Here is a 27,204-nt window from a genome sequence, read left to right on the forward strand (position 1 = left end):
TCTTCTTCTGCAGTAATTTTGCTCATACCTGACGTTCGATACTCCTGGGTTGATTCTGAAGGTGTCATGGGGTCTTCATTTACCACAAATATAAAACATTAACAGGAAAAAAAATATGCTTTAAAAAATGAATATAAAAACGTATTTGCTTTAACTTTTAAAATAATCTGATATTTGAATGAAACAGCTTCTACCAGTCTCTGCTTTCATTTCAACTTTGTACAACCTCTTCCTATGAAATAGATGATGAGTAAACAGCTTTACATCATTATGCACAAGGAACTACTACAATAAGTTTCAGCTTTTAAATTTTACTAAAAGACACTATGAAATGACCAAATACTTTCTTCATCAAATATTTCTAAAAGATAAAATAAAAATATAAAATATTTCTAAATTTTCTTCATCTAATATTTCTATTTTCAGTTCCCACCTTCCAGCTGGACAGGCAAGGGTTGCTGGTATTTACAGGGAAGTGAAGCAACAATATTTTATCACACTGAAATACCACTTGTGACAAGCTTCCCATGGCTGATGTACAGGCATAGAACTTCAGACTTGTTATCTGAACCATCTAATTCCCCACTGCACGAAATCCTTCTGGGGGACACCTTACCAGGAATGTTTGAAGATCGTATGGGCAGGCACAGAGGGATAAAGTGCTCATGGTGACACACTTCTTGGAGAAAGTCAAATTTGAATTGATGTAAAGTCTGAAAATCATAACAGGTAATGGCTCAGTTTACAGTAGAAGAAGGAAAAGCGTAAGACAAAGCTGCATAATTCATCTCAACTCACATCCAACAATGAAAACTTATGGCTGGTTATGTTAAGCTACACAAATAATATTTGGTTTTCTTTTGTTATCAAAGGAATTAGTTGCAGTCCAGCAATCATTACTGCATTCTTCAAATATGATTTTACATTTATGATGCATTGAAAACTGTAACCTTGATCCTCTACTGAGTAGAGAAATTTCCTTGAAATGTTTTATGGCACTGTATAGTACATCAGGAATACAGCTGTCCGTGAAATCCAGGGTCTAATGGCAATTAAAGAAAGGAAGCACTTGAAGCACATTTTTGAAGAACTAAGACATTTTCAAGGGACACCACAGTGAACTGAGTTCTGATGAGGTATTTATTCACAATTAGAATAAACGGAGATTAGAATAAATGCAGTATTATATACTGATACATGCACAAACTACTTATTCAGGCAGCAGCAAATACTGTTACATTTTCTCAAAGGAGTGGCCAGATTATACTATAACCTTTCTGAAAAACATCCAGTTAAAGAAGCAAAAGACATATAGAAATGAATCCTGTAGGAAATTTTAACACCTGACTCTTGCTCAGGTGCCTGAAAATGAAAACAATCCAAGACATAGGTCTTTCCCTGAGGTCAGAAATTTCTGATTTTATTTTATGGCTACCATCTGTATGTGATGCAAGCCTGCTCCAATGGCACATCTGCATTGGCTTTGCAGTGATTTTGTTTCATGTGTCCCAGCAGACGGCTCTGGAAAGAAGCTGGGTGGCTGGCAATGTGCAAGGATTTACTGTTGAGGAGTCTGAACGCATTTAGATTTAGTGAAGTTTGAAATATGGAAGTAATTTTCAGATTACATAGTATTGTTCATGGAATTACAGACTCCAGGTTACAACACTAGTACCAAGAGACTTTATCCATCTTCTCCAGAGATCGTGAGAGAAATCTGTGTGCAGAACTATGTTTGGTTTTAGTACATGAAACGGACTGGAGTAATTCTCATTTGTTACTTAGAAATACCCAGATCACCACTAAAGACTTACAAAAAGTTAATGAACAAAAGTTTCATGAGCTTTTTGGGAGAGATGAGTCATCCAAATTGCACAGCCTGAATACATCCTGTTATCTATTCTCTTACACACTGTGGTAGAATAGCTCACATACATGGCTTCACGGGAAGAGAGATCTGTGCCTTCTCTCGTGAACTAAAAATGAAGGAATCAAGCTGAAAAATTTAGGACCTCCTGCAATATGAAATTTAATGTCCAAATTAAATCACTGAGTATTATAGATATGATAGAAAAAAATCATACTGCAGGGAATTTCCTCATGGCAAATGCATGGTAATTTTGAGCTGGCTGGCTCTCCTGCATCATCACTGAGGCACCATACAGTCAAAGTATCAGAGTTGTTTAGTTCTCAAATGAATTTACACAAAGAAAGTTTGTTCATATGCTCTTACTTTAATGCCTTCAAATGAAATTACTCTCAGATGTTACTGATATTTATAGACCAAACCCCAAGTGTACCCTCCAAAGAATCAAAGCTTAAATTCAAAGAATGGGTCAGCCTCTTGCACATTTTACTCTTAGTAGCACTTGATGAGTAGTTGTTTGGACATAGCTATTAACTTTCAGAAAGGAGAATAGATGGCTTCGAAGCAACAGTAACAAAACCAAAACATTATTTTTGTTAATATTACTCACATAGACTGGTAATTGCTAACGATACTTAACACTTATCCAAGGTTTACATGAAACATTTGTTAATGCCTGATTCATCTGTAAGGGGAAAGTGTACTTAACTGCACACCTGTTGATTCTTTGTGCGTCTAAACAACTTTCCCCAAATGGTCATATAAGTAATATTCATGTTTGAACAAGGAGTGCAAATTTTTTCAAGATTAAGGTTGTAATGACTGAGTTCTGAGGATGGCAAAGCAATGGAATGTATTATGAATACTTCTAAAATAAAACCGTTCTCGGTTAGCGAGTCATTTAGAGAATAAGATCAGAGCTATACCTTGCTGTCTCCTGTTCCAAACATACTTATATAGTTGTTGACCATCTTGAACACAAATCCACGATCCATAAATGTAAAGCAGCGCTAAGAAGGGAGGAAATAACATTATTTTATTGCCAAAAAAAAAAAGCAGTACCTGCCTTCATTTAACTGGCTCTTTGCCTTGTATCACCTGTAAATCTGCATCATTTGGACAGGTGAAATCAGTAACAGCAGGTCAAAGAAAACTGGGAAACTGATGAAATCAATTCTTCCTCCCCCCAAAAATAATAAATCGATCATACTGTTCCTGCATCTACTTTCTAGAGTAACTATCACACTGTGCTGTACACCAAGAGGAAACTTATCTAAAGAAAGTCATTGATACACTGCAACACAACTAGAGGTGGTATGTGATGGGAGTAGACCGGAATACCTTCTTCAGTAGCAGAGTAATGACTCTTAAAGAATCAATCCACTCAAAATACTCTGTGAACAACATTATTTCTCTGGGAGCAAATATTCATGCCACTATGTGATGAGAATGTTATGCCTTCTGCTGAGTGACAAGGCTAAACAGTCAGCTGAAAGGGTTTTTGAGGGCCTTAGTAATACACTTACATTTTTTCCCATGCAGAGTTAGTCAAACAAATAGGAAGTGTGATCTCAAATTCCCACCCTTCTTTTGTGCTCCTAAACTTTGCAAAGCTAGAAAAGCCCAAAGCCTTCTACTATACAGCATTGAAACAAGGCTGCTTCAAGCCCCAGACTGAAAAGGCACGTCAATTCTAACCTATGTAATTCTTTCTGGCAGACTAGATTTGAAAAGAAATTAGAAACAGAAACATATACCTTATCATATAATACAACACTATCATCTTCTCAGTTCTGGTGAATAGTACAAAAATAACCTGCAAAACTGCAGCAGCAACACAGGAGTAACACCACACAATACTGACTAAACTTCTCCGTCTCTGCTCTTGTCTCAAGTGAACATCATCTTCCAAGTGATATAACACTACAGATAAATGCAGCTATAAATGCAAATCGGTGTATAAACAGCTATTTGGACATCCATATTAAACAAGCAACAAAGGCCAATTCCAATCTATTCTAAATTCTATTATTAATTTTACTGGTTTCCTTCTAACCTCACAGCAGCATTTACTACTGGAATACAGCTCTCTCCTAATGCTGAGCTTCAATATGTCATAAAAGATTGGAGCCTGGATTTCAGTGTATACTGCATACAGCATTCTGTATGCAAGTGGAAGGGTGGTTCCCCCCAAACTTTTTGTTGGGGAGAACTACCATATAAGCAGCTAGACAGCTACTTAGATAAGTAGCTGAACATGCTACTTACTGAGTGGTAATTTTCCAATGCTCCACAACTAACTTGATATTGGGAAAAAATGAGATTGAGAAATACTAGGACAAAGAAAAATCAAAACACTGGGTCCCCTTTTTTATGACTTTTCCAAGGCACATATGTATTTCTTTCTACCCAGTAAACAATAGGACATTAAAAAAGGACATAAAGAGGTAGGTTACAGTATTCCATATAATATTTGCACTTAACGTATTCTGATTTGTAAAAGCTGCGATTGTGGCTGTGATTAGGAAAAGTTAATCCACTCACTCAGAGCTACAGTATTTAAAGAAAAAATACCAACTCAAAAGCATTTATATTACATTTATATTTGTTATCAAACTTTGTATTAATTTGAATATAACATAAGAATCTGTAGAATTTGCAAACTTGTCTCTTTTAGTATATAGATATAAATCAATCAGAACTGTTTCAGAACAGATTTAGAAAAAGCTCCTGCATTGTCAAAGACTCAGGGGAATAGAAAAAACTGAACTAAAAGTCAATACCAAACTTGGAAATTGAACCATCACTCACTCAGAATTGTTTTTTTCCCCATCAGCTAGAACAGAATAGCCTCAATCTTGCATTACGTATGGGCAATTAAGTGTAATGACAAGATATATACCTTGAGGAACTTGGCAGTGCTGTAGTTTGCATTCCTAGTTTCTTCAAGAGCATCTTTGTACTTCCAAACAACGTGGTCTGCCATGACCATCACAAGTGTATCCAGCTCTGTTTGAAATGACTCTGGAAACCTCTGAGTTCGACAAACCTAAGCAGTGAATAGATCATCACTTCAGAGTAGATAACACTGCACATTAAACCTGAAATCATGCTTGAATCAGGAGTAAAGACTATAAAAAGCACAGATAATTCAACAGAAAGATTTGTAAGTACTTATAGATTTTCATAGATCTCGTTCACAGAAAATTGGGAAAAGTTATCTTCAGATGCCAGCACAAGTACACTGAAAGTATCTTTGATAATTAGGCAGAAAAAAGATCAGACAAAAGAAAATACACGACTCCAGCCATAACAGGTTTTCTCAGAACAGAGTTTCTAGATCACTTATTCGTCATCTAGTTATCCTCTGCCAGGTAGCCAGGAAAAAATATAGAATTCTCATTCTGTTTTAATCCATCTGCTACAAGGTAGATGCAATTGTATTTTACAGTCAATGATAGGTTTGAGCCTAGCAGGCAATAGTTTTGTGGGTAAAAACAATATTTTAAAATGTGTAACAACTTTCTGTTTTTCTGGCCGCTCAAGAAAACATATCCAAATATGATGCTGCATTTTATATTTTCCCTTAAAGCCTGATCACTTATTGATTAATCAAGAGCAAGATATATTCTTACCTTTGTTTTCTTTGTATCAACCAAGTACTGTGCCATTGATTTTAATATGATGGCAAAGAAGAACCAGGAGTGCTGTGCATAAGAAGGAAAAAAGAGATTAAGAAAAATGATTATCTGACAAATATTTTATGAGGCCAATTCCATTCTTCAGAGATGGAATGCATTTCTCAGTAAAGCACACTGGTAAACTCAACATGACAAATATATGAAAGAGCATGAGTACTATATATTTTAGTGACTTTGGATCATAGAGCCATAAAACATTCTGAGTTGGAAGGATCTCACAGGACCCCTGAGTCCAGCTTTCCTGCCCTGGGAACTGTTCCGTGCCCAATGCCCTGTGGTGCAGAAGCTCTCCCTGACCCCCACCTGCCCTCCCCTGACACAGCTCCATGCTGGTCCCATTGGCCCTGTCACTGTCCCCAGAGAGCAGAGCTCAGCGCTGTCCCTCTGCTCCCTGTGAGGAGCTGCAGCCGCCATGAGGGCTCTCCTCAGCTCTCCTCTGCACAAACCCAGTGCCCTCAGCTGCTCCTCACACCTCTTGCCCTCCAGACCCTTCTCCATCTTTGCAGCCCTCCTTCGGATGCTCTCTGATAGTTTTATGTCCTTCTTATACTGCAGTGCCCAAACCTGCCCCTTTGCTTATAGGAGGAACTCAATACTTTCTATGTTGGTAAACGCCCAAAGACAGCAGCTCAAGTCAGATATAAATGTCCTACTAACTCATGAATATTCTCCATGCGACAGATTCTAAAATAAAAATAAAACCAAAATATCCTAAACATAGATGCTAATGTCCCATTATGCAATAATTAGGTTTCCCATCCAGACTTAGTAAGATAAATGAGTTTTTTATGCAAACCATGGCACTCTGAGTAAATTGCATTAAGTCTTGCAAGTCTATTCTGTTGAATCAGTTTAGACTGGGTTTATGCAGAACTCATACAGAAAAAGAAGACAAAAAAGAGGGGAGAAAGATGTGACTAACAAGCCTCAGGCTGAAAACCAGTTGTAAAATTACAGATGGGCTAATTCAGCATCATTCACCTTTAAAACCTGTTTCACAGTCATTTGGTCATTTAACTTCAGAAGACCAGTCATATTCTTGGCCAGCTCCTCATGAACAGTCCTTTCCTCAAATGATTTGGTTCTGAACACATACTGAAGGAAGAATAAAAAGTCATCAAAACATATACTGAAAGAAATAGAAAAAGTCTCAAAAGGTGAAGATAAATTATTTATTCACTATGAATATTTTCTGACAAATTTTGCCTTCTAAAACATCTTGACTGAAAAATACGTTCACACAAACTTTAATGCCCCGAGCAGTAATGGCACAGCTCTACTCCCCTATAAAGTCTGAGTTTTAAACAGAACTTGGTTTTGATTTCAACTCAATGCAAGAGGTATATCTGCTAAAAATCATACCCACAGTATTTTTTTTCCCCCAAGTAGGGCATAGGACCCTCATACCTCTAAATTGCCTTTCAAGCCATTTCAACATGGAAAGAAAGAATGGGCAAGTGGAGGAAAGCAAGGAGGGTTTTTTCACCAACCTAGGCAGGGCCACCTTCCACTTGCTCCTTTCTCCCAGTGGCAACTGTTAGACTTAGTAGCAACCCTTCATCCTGAAAGGTGTAAAGCACCCACTAGAACCAACAGAAGGGAGACTAAATCCCTTTTAGAAATCAGGCCCTCAGGATAGGAATTTACCTACCAAACTGCCCAGAACTAATAAATCTACTATGAGGTTTATCTGATATTTTCTTAAGCTAATAATTTGGTACTGGGATCAATTATGGCTTCCCAAAAATAAAAGCACTACTACCACACCAGTTAGGAAGAAATGTTACTTCAATACAAAGAGAAAGACTGCAAAAGAAAGGACTATCTCTTGAAAATATCTAATTACTATTCAGTTTTATTTCCAGAGCAGATGCAATAAGCTTCTCCCCATGCAATTTGACACTTCTGAGTCCACTTAGTTAAGTCAGTGTAATTTTGCATTATTACAGTATCTGAGCGACTCACAATTCTGAATTTTCTTATTTGTAAAATAAAAGTAGGTGTTATTCATTGCCTTACAGACGGATGAAAGAGATTAACAGTTATTAGATCAGGGCTGCTGTTGGAAATGGGAAAACAAGCTAAATGGACTTTTGGTATAGTCTGATTAATCACCTGCTATTTCAAAGATATTTAACCACAATAGGTCTCCAATCCAAATCTCTAAAGTTATCAAGTAGATGCTAATACCCACTGAATTAACTATATTTAAATGTTACATACATTATTATTTTTTCAGCCTCAACAGTTCTGCTGGACTTGAATTCCTCTGGGTTTCTGTTATGGTACCTGAGATTAGAATTTGACTAGTGTTCAGATGCATCTCCCAAAAAACACTCTTTCATGAAGCATGAAAGTAAACCCACACCTTGGAGACTTCAACCAACAGATCTCAACACTGAAACTAAAATTGAAGCACTGAATGGAAAGCCCCTGCTGTATATGGTGCACTTAAGGTGTGGAGGGACAGGGTAATTTGTCCAAGGTGGCACAAGAAGCTTACAATAGGACTGAAATTCACTCAGCCTCTTCCAAGTCCCATCTAAGTTCCTCACTGCTGAGTCACCCAGCCTGCCAGCAGCAGAAAGCTATTATGCTAATGCAGAGGAAGCTGCAAGTACAACTAAGGGTGGACCAAAAAGAACCAACACAAACCAAAACAAAATAACAGCATAAAATTCCTTAAGTTTAACAGCATTCATACCATCACATAGGAATTGATACAGTTGTCTGTTTGTTCTTCATGGCATTTAGCAACAATATTAGTAAGAACCCTGGAAAATAAACAAGAACCAGAAAATAAGATTTGAGCTGTTTTGTGTCACAATGTAGAAAAGGGTCATCTAATGTATCACTTTATTCTGTTATCAAGGCCCAATTTAAAACAGTCCCTAAGGGCAATGATCCAAATCTGCACTGCCAATCAAAGACAAACACAAGCATGGGTTCCAGCCTGAGCATGCCTCCCTCCTGCAGTGCCTGTGCATTGCCTGGGACTCAGCCAGAGCCCAAATGCCTGAGCAGAAGAACCTTCTCATTTGCATGTCATTCTCATGGCAATCAGAGATGCTTTCAGCTTCCATAAAACACCTTGGTGATGATTAACATGGAAGAGAATTGCTTAGGTCACACAAACACCAGACTCAAGTCTGTGCTTCTATCAACAGCAGAAGGGGAAGTACTTGAGATCAGGTGTTTCAGGAAAGTTTTTTCTTTTATGTGAGCCACCTGTGTTTAATATCATATTGTTTCAGAAAACACATGACTCAAGAAAGAAATTATCTTCAACTAAACCATAAGATTTCCTCATTCAGGACCCCATATTTTTTTTTCCAGACTTTAGATATTTTATAGAGAAAACATCCTGAAACTTCATAATCTTAACTTCTTGTTGAAAGAATAAGGAGGAAATAGTTCATAAATATGAAAACTCTGAACCATATCTCAAATTCAAGGGCACTCATAATAATAGTGTAACTAAAATGGATTATTAATACATAGAAACACCAACAGGTACATTCCAGACTCTGGGTCACCAATTCTTACTATAGCAGTTGACAGCTTTGTAATTCTTTAAATGTCTATTTTTTCACATATATCTAATTTCTTGTTATTAGAAGTAGTAAAACTTTTTACCATGATATAAATTTTATGATAAAATTATTTGGGCCCAGTCTGATCCTTCAGTCTTTACTCTGAATTAAGATAAAACTTTGCTCTAAATTAAAATAAGCTCTGGCAAAGATAAGACAAAGAAATGATGCCATGTCTGAGCCTCTGGACAAGTAAGTAATCATGAGAGAGTATAAAAGGCATAATGTTTTCTCCCCAACACATAAGCAATTCTAAGCTTTCATTCTGTTGTTGATGCTTTTAATAAGTTCAAGACAATCTGCTCCAAGCTATTCAGAACAAAATACAATGTGTGTATATATAGGACACATCAATGAATAACACACAGTAGATGAGCAAATTCTTGTTGACATCAACAGTACTAGCACAAAAGCCACCACATAAACAAGAGAAAAAAGCAAGGCGTCGTTGTCCCCCCCCCTCCCCCCCCCCGTAACCAGGTGAGTCACAATGCATGAAAAAAAAAAAAAACCCACAAAAACATCTTTCTATTTTTCCATCTAATCATTAAATCTCATTTTTAAACAACTGCTTTTTCTATTGATTTTTTCCTGTTGTAAGTTTCCTGTTGGTCAGTGATACCTTAATTCTAGCCAAGGAAAGGATTCTTCATTCTCCCTAGTGGGTCTTAAACACTAGTGGATCTACTGGCCATGAAGGCTTCCAGGACAATGGTCCACTTGTCTCCTTTCCTTTGAGAACTGCATGTAGTCATGAAATCACACATTTGCTAGGCATGTTTCCTAGTGTCTAGATGTGGCAGAACTTTGTTCTGCAAGGTGCCATGAACCTTTGATTTAGTATACTAAAACTCATTTTTCCAAGGCTAAGATGAGAAATTCAGCTTCCTCATTTAAGTTTTCCTAGTTAATCTTTCTTCAGAAATTAATCCTGGAAAATAACTGGAGAAAGAAAATGTACTGACAGCAATTGAGTATAACAAGGTTGCTGAGGACTGAGAGTTGTCATTTTTTCCTACTAGCTATAGTCACAGTGTTTAGCTCCTGGCAGAAGTACAACAGAAACACCACTATGGCCAAAAGAAAATGCAGTGCAACTTTCTGCCCTCCTGCAGAGAATAATAATAATCTTTCCAGTATTTTTTTTTCCTGCCGCACTGATTAACAGCATCAATAACAACAATTTCATTATGTGAGGGATGAGAGGCTCAGAAAATCATTCCAGCTCCTTGCTAGCTCACCAGAAAATGCTTCCATTGCTTTTCAGTTATTGTTGATATATATTTCTAATTAGAAAATGCCCTAGAAAAAGCATGACTGGAATGTTTGACTCTGCTGGCTGTTGCAAGATGCTAAGCTCTTCCTATGCTGAATTCCACAACCTCAGATTCAAACATAAATTAAAATTGATATCCAGGTTCATTAGGAAGTACTTATTAGCTCCTCAAGAACGAAACCTTTAACTACCATTGCCTGTGGGTACAGAGACACATCCACCATGGTAAATGGTCTCCTTGTTGGTAGCAGAGCCAACCTTGATACCATGCTTCTCCATGAATTACTTGCAGAGCCCTGTGTTAAGGGGAAGCAGGCATTCTCATGTACTCAAGTGTAAACACCGTAGTCAGTTTTCACGAGAGCAGCTATTTTTGGATGAACATGTACAATTATTTCCTTGATATGAAAATTATACAGATACCTGGTCACAGCTGTTGTAACTTCATCATCACTGTTTTGCACCAAAACCCAGAAGAGCTGATTCAGGACTATGGGAAGAAAGTTCATAATTACATGGATCTTCTCTATTCTCAGCAAATTCTGTAATGGACGTGAGAAGGAAAATTAAGAGATTTCCAATATGAAAGCTAGTTATTTCCTCTCCTGTTTCAGCATATAGAAGGCAGTACAGTCACAATGGGAGGAAATGGGACAACTAAGTGAAATCTTTTAAAAGGTACATGACGTGAAGCCAATTAAAAAAACACAGATTCTGGTTATGCAGATAGCTAGAATGTTCTGAAGTTTTCTTGGATTCCTAACCTTTGTCCAATATCCTCGATGTTTATTATCCAAAAATTCACAAATAAGATCTTCATTCAGTAGAGGTATAACCTATAAATAATTCATACTTTGATTTTTGAAAACATCCCTTAATCACATTGTTCTAGTTAACAAACTCAGTATTTAAAGCCTATGACATGCTGAGAATTGTGCAGTGGTGGATCAGTTGAGAGAAAGTCCTAAATACAATTTCGTACCATAATTCTGTGCTGCAGGTTACTTTACCTTACAAGAACTTATAAAGTTTGAGGTAGGAGGCTGAGAGAAATCCTTCTCCCTTTCTTGGCACTGATAGAAAAAGTTATTCAGGTATGGATCCTAAATTATAAACAAATGATAATGTTAATTTATTTTATAGAAACATTAGAATTCAACTCCTTAAATTGGTTATACCAAAGACAACACTTGGTACCTACTGTCTTAGACATAACTCCTTGAAAGGCAGATCAAGTTAGTTAGCTTTATCTGTTGGCCACTGTATATATCCTATTATATACAAAACATTTTTAGGTCCTCTGACCAATCTTCTCCTTTTACATTGTGACCAATTAGTCTTTTCCTCAAAGTCCAGGGGATTTCAACAGCCAGACTTATTTTCCCAGCACTCATAATTTATTTTCTTCTCGTTGACATTCCATGATTTTTATTTTAGCATGATATGAAGTCATATTTTTCCTTAAAACGTGCATTCCAACATAGTCACATGAGATTGGAGAGAAAGTATCTTTCAGACTCTCCTAGACACTTTTTACTTATAAGCAGATAACAGAACTAAGAGGAAATTCAGCTTACCTGAGTATTTACTGTTGATACAACAAAAGTAGACACTTTGAAAAGTGGCTTCCCACTATCTACCCATTTTACATCACAGCCGATCTGCTATTAAAATAAAACAGAAACATATTTTGTTCTATCCTATTTATTCAAGTCAGCAACTCTTTTTCACTGCATAAGTTTGCACGTGAGCACATAAGAACTCTGATAGCTATTGTTTTCAAATAGCTTTCACAGAAAACCAGTGCAACAAAAGCCAAATTTTCAGCAAGAGGACATGAAAATTATAATTCAAGGGATCAGATCACTGCCCTACCCTGTCCTCATGACAATAGTAAAACAAACACAAGGCATAAATAATCCAAACTGGGCAGAATCAGTGGGAAAAAGTGATATAACACTGCAAAGCTGGAGAATGAATCATGATTGTGCATCACATCAACTGGAGAATGAATGTCATATGGCCTGAGTTTGTCATTAAAGGTTCTTTCTGGAGTTTTGGAGATGTTAAGTATAATACTGTAGAAGAAAATTATAAAATTTATATAATAAATGCATTTATTCCACATATGTTCTTGAATCAGCAGCATATGGCTCACAGTCCAGTGTTACATACATTCATTTATATACTTGATACTATACACACGAGCATTCAAAAAATGAACGATTTTTAGATAAGTGTAAATGCCAACTTGATCTCACATAAAATGCTTGCAAGTAACTATGGTGTGCTATTTGAATAATATAAAAGTATGAATTAATACCTTTCCACTAGTAGGTTCTTGAAGGCTTAAGTAATTCGGAGGCAAACTGCTTGCTACTGGCACGTTGTGTTCTTGGGAAGTGAGTTGAGCATCTTTCAGCAAAGGAAGCCATGCATATCCCACTGCACACAAGAACAAATTAATATGGCACCTAGGAGAACAAGCTGCTCAAATTTAAAGGAAGACAACAACATCCAGACAGAAGTTCTAAAATCCTTATTTGAATGTACATCATTTATATTTATAATTAAAGTAATTCAGCTACAGGTACCTGGTGTTTCCAGAGCCTCTTTCTTTTTGGCATTAGCTTTTGCATTTATGTCACACGTGACATGATAAAATGAAAACAGAATGTGGTGTTTCTTATGGAGTTGAGTGGGAAGTTCAATTTTCACCTGAAATGTAAAATGTTACACCTCACTTTAGTTTAAATAGTAATTAAGCCAGGCATCAGAGATGGTCTAAATGAATGACATCTCTCTACACAGAGATCTAAGTACAGTCTGCTTTTTCTGACAACTGTTCATCTGCGTGGTGCTGTTGCTGCCTTGGCAATAGATATTCATTTACAGAAATTGCTGAAAGGTTATCTACCACTTAAACAGATTTTTTCTTCTCTGTCTTGTGGATGAATATTTGCATTTTTGATGAGAGAAGATGAAAGAGCATAGAACTAAAGAGTTACAGAACCTGCTTACAGGTGATAACTTGAACATTAGCAGTCGTAAATAGCCATCACTTATTTTTACAGCAATCTAAGTGAAAACTAAAATGAAATCTTTGCTAGTTGTTCAGTATAACATCATGGCTTACATGAAAATCAACTTTTACTTAGAATTTCTGGTCCATCTTAAATCTCATGTCACATCATCCTCAAATCCCTACAGATTTGAACTGACATATTATTAACCTACTGGACTAAATACACCAAGTAATCAAAATATGTTACCATTGGAACAAATGAAAAGGGCACTTTGCCCTTCTGAACTGTGATAATGCTTATCCAAGCTGATACTATGCTAAAATAAGGCTTAGAAATTGTTAGTAAATGCTTCCAGTGTTAAATCAGCTTATGGGTAAGAATCTAATACTGTAAGTATAGATATGAAATGGGCATTCAGACAAGGAGATTAAGACAACTTTTTTGATAACATTCCACATTATTTTCATGATCACATTTACTGTTTTTTCTGACTAATACAGGTAATACTTGGGACAGGTGCATGCCTCTTCCAGACATATCATCTATTAAGGTCTGAATTCAGTTCCCCATTTACACTGAAAGTAATTTGCCCAAAGCAGATGGCTCATCAAGATCACAGAGAAGGATTTTGTTAGATGTATTCTAATCCTTAACCCTATCTGCAAAGGAGTAGGGTGAACAGAGTTCCAAAAACACTGAAATTAACTTTGATAGGTAGACCTGATAATGATCTTTTAAAGGTCTTTTCCAATCTAAATTACTCCATGAAAATGTAAATGTCCCACCCTAGCTCCTAAACCCAAATTTTAAATTAATGCCTAGATGTATTTGCTGACCTTACTTAAATTTCAATGCTTGGAAGTTCTCCAAGATCAAGTGGTTTGGAAAATATTGGTTAACTGGCTAACCAGAGTTGCTGGTGCTGTTTGCCAGCATTATCACTACACAGAAGCAGTAGTAAAAAATCCAGAAAAGACATATGGCAATATTACAGCATCAAAAACACTGCTTACTGAAAGGATGAATTTAAATTCACCCGCAGAAAGCTTGGAAATCATAGTTGGTGTTGGTGAACTGTAAAAATGCATGGTGAAGATGGGCATCTAGCATTTGGCAAAGGCCAACAAACAAACAGTATTCTTGAGCTGCATCTTCCAAAGCATGAGCTAAGCTCCTTGCTCCAGCCACTACATATCACTGTACTTTCTTTTCAGATTACTGGATAAACAAAAATGCCCCAATGCAGATCTTATATCTCAGAGGGATTTGTTCTGACATTTCACTTTTCATCACGTTGATTGTTTCCATCAAATTCAGAGATACATTAGATCCTTAACACAGTCCAGATAAGCAAAGTAGATAGACTGCTCCTAATTAATTCTACAGCATCTTAAATGTACTCATGATGTCTTATAAAGAGGAAAGACTCATTGAGATATAACGTGGACATGTAGATTGACATAACACCATTCCATACAGGTACACAAGAGACTTTAACAGGTATTCTTCAGACATTTTCCTGTCACGTTAGCAAATTAGTATTAATTTGCTGGGATTAGTATTTTATAAGTAAAAAAAGCAGACTGACCTCATCATAGAAATCTGGATTCTGGGAATGATGTAGCACAGCAGTGTAGGCTGCTGTTGTAAATAATGGTCCACCTGGTTTCCCATAAATGCACTGATAAAAGCAACATACTTTAATTATATTGTCAAATTTAGCTGATGATAGTACTCTTGGTAAATCTATTACACATATATATTAAAGACAGTACCATGAAAGATTGATAATTGCTTACAAATTAATATTTTTAAACAAACTTCCAGTAACGGTTCATTGATCCATGAAAATTACCCTGAATATACTAAGAAATGCACTCCTTAGACTTCTTCCTTGCTGTTATTATTCCAAAGTCTTCTACAAATAGCTTGACAAAAGCTACTTCATCTTTATGAGGTTCAATACACAACTTAAGGCTTTACTGACTTCTGTTAACAATTCCCTTGCTGGCATAGTTCAGTCCAGAGGCTCCTGATGACAGCTTTATTCATGGAGAATTGACACAACAACAATACTATGTTATAGAACTTGGTCAATAGCAAAGTTAAGAATAAAATTTAAAGTTTCCTATTTTTTGCCTCATTCTTTTTCATGAAGCAACCTAAGCTCAGTGAGAAAATTCAAATAAATAGTGAATTTTAGACCAAGCAAGTTTCACAGTGTAAAAATGGTAAACTGAACTGTTCCGTATCATTATAGCTTCCATTCAAGAGTTTTATAAGTAATGCTCTCAGAAACAATGTTCTCTGAATATCCTTTGGTGGTGCTCACCTTCAGTGGCTTTGCTCCTTCTTCATCAGAGCTTTTAAATTCAATGCACACTGTTATATTTCGTGCCTGAAAAATAGGAACGTATTAAAGCTCAGATGAGAACTGGGATGGCTGTAAAAATGCAGGCCAACAACAAGGGGTGAAATCAGTTCTTTTCAGAATCTAGGAAAAAACATGCAAATTTGAAATGCCTTCCTGCCTTCCCTCCAGTGGTATTATTAGAAATAATTTTTCAAAGTACTGGCAAACAGAAAGCAGGCCTCAAATCAACTGCAGAGAAGCAGATTATAAAGTGACCAGCATGCAAATGCAAGCAGTGCTCCAGTTTCAGTTAAAAAAATAAAATTCTGGATTCATTGCATCTGCATACATCATTTCATTGAAATACGTGACTTCTGAAGACTGAAAAAGCTATTGCCAAATTCTCTCTCCGTGAATTAGTGGTAAAACTTAAGAATAGTCCATGAGATAGTGATAAAACACAAAACTAATCCACAAATTTATTTCATTAAAATTGTAACAATGTTTTATGACTTCAAAGGTAAAAATAAAAATTAAAATTAAAAAAAAATCAGTGACTTGCATCACCATTTTCTCCTTTCTGGTAAGTACTCCATCATTCCAATAACAGAGCTCATGTAATATATACCTACTCAATATTGGCCTGAATTGATCATCACATACTGTACCTTATTGAAATGTTTTTGGCTATCATACTTGAGGTGTTTTGGATATATATATATTTGGTTCTTGTAAACTCGGTAAGGTCGAGAATATTTTGTTGATTCCTGCACAAACTCCTCAACTTCCACTGTAGGTTGATGTTCCTTTATGTCATTAAATGGCTTGACTGGGATGAAAGATGAAGTTACACAATCTTCAAAAGAACAGAAAAGAAAACCATCCTTTACGAGCTTTCTTATACAGTCTTACAACTAAGAACATGCAATACTGAGATGCGGTGGGTCAAACTTCACTGTAACGTGCATTCAGGCAAGTCCAGAATTACATGCATCAATCTTAAACGCTTTATCTCACTGAAGTTCAACAGTGCAGCACTGAAAAACTTCTGACATTCACAGCATTTAGAGGTATTTGATGGCATAACAGTACCATTGGTATACTGACAGTTTCAGTGAAAGAAGTGATGAATATCTGATGCTGTTTCTAATTAATCTTACAGTCCAATATCTCATTTAATCCTTTCTATCATCTAATAACATAGTAAACAAAATGAAGAAACAAGCAACACAGTACTAGATTAAATACACTGTGTAATTGGGATGACTGAAATCCAATTAAGAAACCGAAGACGAAAACAACAACTGTCACCCAGACAACAGGGAGAGATTACAGATACTGTGTATATCTGTACCATTAAATCAGTGAGACATGCAATCTCAGCACAGAAAACACGAGGACTGTTCGCAGAAAAGCACCTGAGAAGGTATGGGTCATCAACTTAGGGGTGTCTTGAATGATTTTTGGGAAAAGGAATCTGAAGTTTCTTCGTAAGAATTCTTCCCCTTAAGCCTAACAGAGATCCACTGGAAAAGCTCACTGATTTGCAGGGAGGAAGCTGGAAGAAGCTGGTCATCTCTTGCATATAGTATTCTCAGTTTTACTTTCTTCAAAACCAACATGAGGAAATTGCCAGTTTTAGGATAGCACAGAATTTTTGCAGCACAAGCAGGAAAGAGGAAAAGCAACTCTGTGCCAGCCATACAGGTTGCTTTTGGTTTGTTTTGTTTCAAACAGACATGGAAAACTTTCTTCCCAGCCTGCTGCCCACTGAAATTATGTGTCTCATTCGCTTGTATACCCAACAGACATGGCTTCTGATTTAAACCAGAAAAAATCCACGAAACTTTTGTATTTCTCAATTGAAAATTGAAACTGCTAAGTTAAACCACTTGGATCTGTCAGTCAGAAGGAACCACTGATGGCTGCAAAGAACCCCTAGGAAGGTTTATTACCCTAGCTTTGGGACCAGGACCAGTAGGCAATCACACCAGTTCCTCCACTGGTCAGGGAAGACTCTCAGGATCACATATGGACTTTGGAGTATTTGTTCTTCTGCTATGAAGGCTCCCAGTACTTAGAGATCACTCACTGGTCTCAGCTTACGAAGCTAAGATCAAAGCCTAAACAGCTGTCTCTTTGGGCAAATCTCAGGCAACTTACCTTAAAAAGAAAATGACATGTTATATTTTAGATTTTGGGCAACTGCCCTCAAACTTGATTTATAAGCATCTGTCTGCACCTATCTTGTCCATTTAACCTTGCCTCTCAGTTAAGAGAGCCAGAGCTGACACAAGGATGAGCTGGCAGCTCTCTGCAGGAGTCTTGCTGCATGCTCAGCACACTGTGTTTCCTGTAGCTCACGAAAAATTCACAGAGAAACAGAAATAGTGTTCAACTGCATATAAAAATTATTGTAAGTAATGTAAGTAGCGCGAAGCTTTTCAATAGCAGTAGTTCAGATGCACTCAACAGGTTTTTATTGCTCTCTCAGAAGCAGCAGTAGCAACAAGAAGCCATCTGGAAAAATCAAGGCTTATGGCATTGGTAGGGAAGGTCCGGTCCCTATGCCTCACATTTCACAGATGCATGGTGCAGAGGTAAGAGCCCAGTTTGCTTGCAGCCACGTTGCTCCTGGCTGCAAGACCACCAGCCTCTCTCCATGTTTGTCCTCTGCACAGATGGAGCCTTCCAGTTCTGGATTTTAAGGTGTATTCTAGGGGGGAAAGCAGGGGACACATCTGCTGTCCTCCCACCAGTTTCAGAATTCAGACAACAAGCAGGGACCAGGCATCACTGGTGTTTCCTTTCTTCTTCCTTTCTGTTTGCTAAAACTACACGAATTTGGCCTTTTTCCCCCCTCCTATGCAGCAGAAAAATCAACAGTTTTCTACCAGCTTAAGCACAGGCAGCTCCTGATATATCCTTGTCTCTAGCTCTTGCTGTAGCTCTTGCAAATAACATCATTCAAAATCAAAGATCTACTGCAGTTGTCTAATGTAAATTGATGCTAATGTGAAGCAGAGTGGTGTCCATCCCCAGAGACACAATTGTACAGCAGTTTCTTGACAAGATCTGTAGCCAGCTTCCTTTGCTTTGTCTCTTCTTGGCAAAAAAGGGTATTCAGCAGTAAGCAAGACCTTTATTTTCAGTGGGAAGGAGTTACACAGAACTGGTTACAGCTGCTACAGGGGCTTCCTTCAGAGCTGACTGAAGTTTTCACCAAGATTTGCTTGCTGTAGGATTCATTAAACTTTTCTCTTACAGTTTCACTTTTTTTTTTTTTTTTTGTATAGCCTTACTCAAAGTAAGACAAATTCTCCCTGTGCCAAAAAATGTGAAAGCTGTTACTGTTCAAGCAAGGGAATCTTCACTGACTTTCCACATGTACTCAGCACTTCAATAGTGTACACCTTCAACAGCAGACCTTCACTTGGCCACAGTGAACTGAGCCAGGTAATAATGAAATGTCCAAGCTGGTTTGGAACATTTTGCCTAATTCATTAGTTTTTTGTGTTGTTTTTTTTTTTTAAAATTCCAAATATAAAAAACTCTTTAAATGTGAGTCAAAGCTTTTTTTTAATCTAATACCATGTGAAGATAGTATAAAATGTGTGATCACTGCATATTTTAACATGCACATACATAGCACATTACAATCACACAGAACATATTTTATCTACATCCCAATCTGATCTCCATCTTGTCACTAAGCAGTTGCTGTGCTTGTTCTGAACTAAATAACAGGGACCACAGATGTAATGATATCTGAACAACAGAAACTGTTAAACTAATTCAGAGAAGCTGAGATGGTCCTGAGCTTTTTGCAACAGTGGGTCACAGAAATGTGTCCCTTGAAACAAAAACAGGATTAAATTAGAAGCATCTGTACTAGCAGTTGCATTTTTGCCAGAGCTGCCTCTGAATGAAGTCCTCCATCCCATCAGCACACTTGAAATCTGCTGGTAATCACATCCCATGTGTGCTGATTCACAGAGGATACGTGCATCACAGGCAATGTTGACATTGCCAGGCTCCTAACACCTAGCTTAACAGAAGCCCAGCCAGTTCTCTGGATGGAAAACTCTTAAACACCAAAAAGTGACCCCTGCACTTTCACCACATACGGAGATGTATCACAAAAGCATATTTGCACAGGTACAGGAAGAAAAGAACAGTGTAATTAAATTAAAAAAAAAAAAAAACAAAAAAAAACCAACACATAAAATCAGGAACATTACCTTCCCAAACAATTGCATACATTTTTCTACACATCACCACAATTAAGGACAGAAAGCCAATGACAATGACCTATTTAATTATAATATTTAATCATAAAGTGGAATCATACTTGGATGCTCCAAGGGAACACAATCAACTGCAATCTCCAAGCTGCCAGGTATAGTCTGTATTTTGCTGATCTTCTCTGCTCTGCAATTACGGAAATGAGAACATTTTAGAAAATTAGAACAAGGGACATAAGACCCAACATAGAAATTAAACCTAAGTGAAAAATAGACCTTGATTTAAGATATAAATATGTAGTAAACACCTTTAAAATAAACCTGTTGGTGGCCAGACTCAGAAATGCAACAGGAGGGAAGAAATATTTTTTCCTTTCCTGGTTTCACTCCTTCTCTGTGCAAGTGGTCACAGCTTATGGAAGAGGAAGAAACTGATGAACTAACAATTATCTTTACGAGAATTATCTTAGCCATGTTTTCTTTTTATAGTTCAAAACAAATGTTCTTTAAAAGTAATTCTGTGACTACTGAGACATGAGGAGCTTGCAGAGTCACGGCTTCTGAAAAGTGCTATGCTGAAAAGGGACTGAGATGTACTCCTTGTGCCTAAGCAACTTGAAATATGCCAAAACCATGATACTAAATTTCTTTTTATCAAGGAGATGCTTCAAAGGCACAAAAAGAGCAGAGACAACTCTGACTCAAGTATCACAAGTATCAAGAATGTCAACAAAGTTTACCAATCAGTAACAGCAAGGTAATCCAAGAGATTAAGGGAGTGATTCAATTCCTCTAGCCGATATTCAATCTTTCTGTGATCTCACGTAAATGGAATAGAAAAAACTAATTATATTAATTTCCAATGCATTTGGAGTAGAAGTTACAGGAAGAAATTCAAACTTCAATTCTCATGTCACTCATCTAATCTTTGCTGCAGAATTAACCTATCTATAGACCTGTGTGGAGGAATATCCAGCTACACTGCTATTCATTAATTTACACACTGTCAAGCACTCGGAAAAGCTTTTTCTTCCAATGTTCTCCCTGAATTTTGTCACAACTCAGAAAAAACAAACCAGGAACAGAGAAACTATTAACAAATGCTTTTTCACACTTCCAAGTGTGCTGTTTGATTTTGTTTGTTTTTATAATATTGTTCCCATGTTGGTTACTTTACCTGCATCTCCTCTGATGGAAAGTAATTCCTTAAATTAGCATCTTTAGGTTATAGTACTATTTATTAATGCGCCAAATGACTTTCCAGGAAAACTAGAAAACCTAAAGTAATCTTTGGCAGATACTGGATTAATGTGAAAAACACTAATACAGCTACTTTGGCATACAGTGCTAAATGATGAAAGAAACCTGTGAATAATATTTTGCATGCCTTTATAAAGCTTTTATACCTTCTCAAATAGAATTAAAAAACATTCTTTACCTTCTGTATTCAGCTATTAGCTTAATCAAATCTTCCATGGAAATCTTATTACTTTCTTGCCTGAATAAAGGTGAGAATCGTGAGTCTCTGTCAACGTTTCCCTGATTATCTTTGAACACTGGTCTATAAAGAAAGAAAAGTAACATTTTTACAAACATTCATGTCAATTTTAATATCCAAAATTGTCACATCATCTTTTAATAAGGATATGACCTGAACTCTTCCACAAATCAGAGAACTTTCTGCAGAACTTTTCACAAGAAAGCTTTTCAGAGTTTTATTCTGCAGGAGCATAGACAGTTTCAGTGTATTTACACACACATCCCAGTCCTGCAAAGACTTAAGAATCTTACAGTATGCAAATAGCCCCAACTCACCTCAGGTGTAGAGTTGACTGTTGACAGCTCAGAATTCCTGTGTTTCAGTGCTAGAACAGATCATCACCATCCAGCTCAGCATCCACCCATTTTTCCCCTTTTTATTTTTGGTTGCTAAGTCTCAATTGAGAAAGCTGAAACTTACTTCACTGGAGTCCACTTCCCTCTCTACCCTCTACTGATCATTTTAATAAAAGAAATTTTGGTTAAACATTACATTGCAACCATTAGATCAATTCATAAAGAAGCATATGATTGTGAAAAACCACAGTAGAGACCTCTTCAGAGTTTTCTTATGCATTAAATCTGTTCTATATCTTCCAGAAGCAAGACAACAACTCACTGTGCCTTAGCTTTCCTTCATAAAACAAGCTTGTGGAACATTGACTAAATTTTTTTTGTGAATCAGCTACAAAGTGCCAAATGAAATGGAAAGAAAGGATATGGTTTATAACTGGGAACAATAAGTATCAGCTGTTGTGCACACAGGAAAACATGCTCAGATATTTCCATTCCTGCTCACTGACACTTGCAGGATTTAATTAAGACATTGCAGTGCCCTTTGAATAGTCCCAAGGGTCACACACATTGGCTGGACTGGATAACGTAACAGCTATCCAAATTAATGAACTTTGGATTCAACTGTTGTATGCTAAAAACATTGCTTAACAAAAGTAAAATGTTCTTGACACTAAGTGCTGTTCTGTGAATCATTTGGCCAATCTTTCTTCTTTAATTTACTCTGCTTCTCTGCCAATGAGAAAAGTAATTGGTGCCAGCACAAATTGCTGCCAGATGCAAAATAATGGAGTAAACTCTTGGAAGAAGATCCCAGGATGAGTACAAATGCACCGTGTTAAATTAATTAACTGAGAGAAACATTACTATTTCATTTCTTTAGAACATGTTTCACTGAATCCTTTTCAGTTTCCTTTCAGTTCCTGTGCACAGATAGAGCACCTTATCACAGTGAACATACTAAAGGCATTTCAGAACGATGAGTGACAAAGTCAAGGAAAAGGAAACGTAACAAAACACTTCAACAGCCCAGGAGTCTAATACTAATCTATTAATGATTCCTTACTACCTGCTACTTATTTATAGGGTAGATCTTAACTAAAATCCTGAAGAGATTAAGAAGAGCTTAACGAATTGGCAGATTTCACTATAGAAAATGTCACTTTTTTCAGTATTTTAACTGTTTTGATTATTGTACTGTTCTGATAAAATCAGCTGATAGTCCACAGATACAACACCTCTTTAAATGCAGAAAACCTACACCAGGTTCATAATTTTCAATTGAAATACACTTTTAAGTAGAAAACAATTCTGACACGTTGCAGGCACCAGACCATGTCAGTGCCAGCAAGAAGTCAGGGAGGAACCCCAAGTCATCCTTTAGCACAATGATCACCACCAGGATGCCACATAAGATAACTAGAGTTTCAGTCACACGTACAAAACAACTGTCAAATTTTGGCTCACTAAACATATATGTAAAAATCATATTGTGGTCATCTGCAACTGCTTTAAGGGGGAAAATTTCCACAGAAAAATAGGAGTGATTCTATTGCCAGAATGGAAATGTGTTTTCCAGTTATTTCAAATGCAGGGTTTTGCTACTTATTACAGTCAGACCATTTATTCCCCTGTAATATGATAGTCTCCTGTGGAAACTTCTATTTCCAAGCTGAGAAAATAGAAGTAGATTGTACAGAGCCAAATCATACTTTGCTTTCACTGAAGAGTAATGTTAACACACAAACAGATGTAAATGAGGGCAGAATTTGACCCACTGATCTAAATAAATTCCTTATGCAACTCCACTGATGCCAACAAGTTTGTACATGTGAGTCATTTGGACTTTACAGTATGTTATCTCACCCCAATAAATGATTAATAATGAAAAGGTTTAAGAGCTGATAAACACACCTGACTGTATTTTCTGTAATTAATCCTACAGATGGAAGGAAAGCTCCTTAATGTTAAGGGCAGTGAAGCACTGAATTAAGATGAGATCCAAAACTACTGCCTGCTGGAACTGAGGGATATCAACAAATTCCAGGTACATCTTCTGCTCACATGCAGGCCATCTGTGTCATGCACACACAGTAACTGGCTGTGAAATGTTGAGCTTGCTGTGCATCTGCTAATACAAGCATGTACTTCTATTTCTATGTGGGAAATCACAGCCAGAATATTGGTTAAATAAACATATTTAGGAATGATTTGATACTCTCCTGTGGTAAAGAAATATAGCACAATGTGAAGATCTTTTCAGTCTTTTCAGCCTGAGGAAAGTAATAAACTAACAGAGAAAGGCTCAGGCTCCTGAGTATTCAACCCCAACAGTACTGAGGCATGCACACACAAGCAATGACTGAGTTACAGAACTGAAGGTAGAGCCACCAACAACTGTCAGTCAGGACAGAGCTAGCAAAAAGCCTCAAGCCAGCCCAATGCCCAGCCTGTACCTCCTGCCACCATACCATCCATTACATGCTAAAAGTAGCCTATCAATAAAAAAACAGACACCCATCAATATCATTTTGATGAATGCACCACCACATGACATTTTCACCTTCCAAAACAAGAATGTAACAGGTCTCTGTCACCTAGTAGCCACTAAAACAACAAAGGAACCTGAAGCATTCTCATTATCATGGCCTAAGGCATAGTAGTGTGATCACCATTACTCCAAATTCTTGGTTATGTTTTCCTGAAACGTGTCAGGCAGAACTTCAGACTGTTGCACCTGTATTTTAGGTGTCCATTACATCCTTGTCCCTGACAGTAACTATCTTTGTAAGAAAAGATTGTAAAAACTGTGACTTTGAAAACCTTTCAGTAACTTTTAGCATCAAATCACTGTCAGAGCTCATGATATCTATATATCCTGTCAATTACCTCTGTTTACTCTGGCAACTTCACTGCTTAAATAAAAGATCCCAACACAGTGACATTTAACGAGAAAGTAACCAATGCTTAACTGTGTGAAAAACAGGGCTATGAACTAATAAAGCTGCAGGGTCTTCTGGGGTCCTGCACCACACAGAAAGCTTTGCTTAGCTTTAGGCAGACCAAGTAGAAAGTAATAAGGGATACAGATCCAAGAGCAGAATAATCTAAGATATCAGTGCAAATTATAAAAAGAATACATACCTCACTGACCAAGCAAATGGCATACGGTATTTTCCCAGCTTGCTACAGAATTGTTTATTGGATTTTAACACTTTCTGTGCACACTACAAAAACAAAACAAAACAAAAAAAACCCTATGAATTGTGTCACCAATATGCCAGTAGTACCTACAACAGGATTACCAGCTGAAGAGGCTGTAGTGACCCCAAAATAATTGGGTCTGATTCTGCCCATGACAGAAGGTTCTGGGATGGACAGGAGAGGCATCATGCATCTGCTGACAAATTAAGCCTCTTCAGTATCACTTAAGTCAGAAATAGAGCAGTTAAATTACTATTCCTTTTATTGCTTTAATATATTTAAAGCAAATGCTCTGTCCATTCTCAGAGAGACACAGGTATGCACCTACCCCAGTTATGAGAGTATACAAAGTGCTCTAGCTCATAATTCATAAAAGATTACTGAAACAGAATTTCACTTTGCTTGGACATAACTAGCATAAGAATGCACCATGCATGGATTCACATGCTGCAGTCAAAATCGCTTTTTTTCTGTGTTTGTATAAATGAATGAAAACGTTTCTAAGGTTGAAGCTGGTCATCACGTAATAATTTTATCTTAATAAAGTTAATGGAGTTTGGGCATTTGCTTTTTTAGGAGTAGGCTTCAGGTGAACTTGCCCTGGTAAGGTTCACAAGCAGAATTTGCAATGTCTTCAGCTTCCAATAGGCTGAAACTGGCAAAGAAGGAACTTGCTCCTGTTACATTACCTTATATGAATCAGGATTCTTAATGTAAGGTTCAGCACTGCTGGCAATGTTTCCTGTGAGCACCTTCTCTATTTTTGCTACTAATACGATCTCAGAATGAGGATTACTTATGGAGAAAAGAGCCTAAGAATAGAAAAAAGAACAACAAAAAGGTATATGGCAATACTGATGAAATGAAATACTGCCAGTGCTCTTTGCTTATGGAAATGCCTCCAAACCAAATTCATAAAAAGTTACAGAGGATCTCTCTCTATGCATTCAAGACAACCAGATGGAAACTAACATCTTCATATTAGCTCCGCAGTAACATCGTGCCATCAGCACCTTGCAAAGATCCTAAATCAAGTGAAAAAACATATGACCATGCTAGAATCACCTAACCTAACCATTCCTTGGGGAGAACACTAGCCTGAATCAGCCACAGCTCATGGGAACAGCACTGAGAAGAAATGCAACTTAAGGCAAGTGGGGGGCAGTAACAGCAAGAACATGGGAGTACTTTGAGGTTAACACAGAGTTTAGGTGAGGCTTTGAGTTCAATTCTGTTTGGCTGATTTGGGAAACATCAGTAAATGAACCCAAAGAATTCAGGAAACATGTCTGGTCTCTCTAAATGACAGACATTAATTGTTTGAACTGTGAATGGACTGTAAATGCATCTCTATTCAAGTACTACTGTTAAAAAAATAAAGCATGCTACTGAAAAAAGAAGAGCTGGTAGTAGAGAAATTCTCCAATGAAAATTAACACTGTTGAACTAAAATTAGTCATGACAGTCACTAAGTGATGTGAAGCACAAGTGGAATACCTGTTTTGGGTACTTCAGCCATTCTTCTGGGAACCCTCTGACCTGCGGTTCTTCCATTTCATTCGAGTCTATATTTTCAACAGTGCCATTTTCTAATGAAAATGAAGAACCTGAAATCATCTGTCTCACGAGAACATGGTTCAAATCCACATGAAAATCAGCAGACATCTTCCTGCCATCTCTGACATCATATAGTGCCACACTCACAAAGAAAGGCTCCACCTGGAGAAAGCACCAGAAACAAAACAATGCAGTAACCAAGAGAGAGACAGAATAAAATCTTTTATTAGGTTAGAAAAAAAAGAAAGTAAATGAATACTGTTTACAAATTATGAGATTCATTGAAAACACATGTCCACCCAGCAACAAAGATTCCAGCATTTAGGGACTTTTAAAGGTAGCTCATCAAAACTGGGCCAGAACAGCAGTCAGCAGCTAACACAGAAACTTGCAGAAATAGTACAGAATAGAACAAATAACTCACAGATAGAGTAAATTAGCAGACCTCAGAGAAATGCTACAGAATAATTTTAATGCAAATTTGTACTTGATATAAAAGAATGGATAGTGAGGATGGGCCTTCCAGAGATCTTCAGAAATGTGACCAGAA

General features: G+C 37.0%; 1 protein-coding gene across 3 annotated transcripts in view; it reads right to left on the reverse strand.

Moving 5' to 3' along the window:
- Positions 1–27,204, reverse strand: part of DOCK10 (dedicator of cytokinesis 10) — a 114,291-nt gene that overhangs the window by 29,348 nt on the left and 57,739 nt on the right. For all 3 annotated transcript variants that reach the window (XM_065748332.1, XM_065748334.1, XM_065748333.1), the window contains exons 12-31: positions 26,595–26,816; positions 25,787–25,909; positions 25,038–25,120; positions 21,499–21,621; positions 20,168–20,247; positions 16,485–16,672; positions 15,796–15,861; positions 15,052–15,144; positions 13,032–13,155; positions 12,761–12,882; positions 12,015–12,101; positions 11,448–11,540; positions 10,861–10,979; positions 8,273–8,342; positions 6,550–6,663; positions 5,503–5,574; positions 4,770–4,916; positions 2,794–2,877; positions 617–713; positions 29–73 (exon numbers count right to left, since the gene is read on the reverse strand). In XM_065748332.1, the coding sequence (XP_065604404.1) occupies positions 29–73; positions 617–713; positions 2,794–2,877; positions 4,770–4,916; positions 5,503–5,574; positions 6,550–6,663; positions 8,273–8,342; positions 10,861–10,979; positions 11,448–11,540; positions 12,015–12,101; positions 12,761–12,882; positions 13,032–13,155; positions 15,052–15,144; positions 15,796–15,861; positions 16,485–16,672; positions 20,168–20,247; positions 21,499–21,621; positions 25,038–25,120; positions 25,787–25,909; positions 26,595–26,816 (2,152 nt within the window). The remainder of the gene's footprint in view (positions 1–28; positions 74–616; positions 714–2,793; positions 2,878–4,769; positions 4,917–5,502; positions 5,575–6,549; positions 6,664–8,272; positions 8,343–10,860; positions 10,980–11,447; positions 11,541–12,014; positions 12,102–12,760; positions 12,883–13,031; positions 13,156–15,051; positions 15,145–15,795; positions 15,862–16,484; positions 16,673–20,167; positions 20,248–21,498; positions 21,622–25,037; positions 25,121–25,786; positions 25,910–26,594; positions 26,817–27,204) is intronic.

The sequence above is a fragment of the Cyrtonyx montezumae genome, unplaced genomic scaffold (genome assembly GCF_038088225.1).
Source record: "Cyrtonyx montezumae isolate F1298 unplaced genomic scaffold, pur_monq_1.0 scaffold_5, whole genome shotgun sequence".
Lineage (NCBI taxonomy): Eukaryota > Metazoa > Chordata > Aves > Galliformes > Odontophoridae > Cyrtonyx > Cyrtonyx montezumae.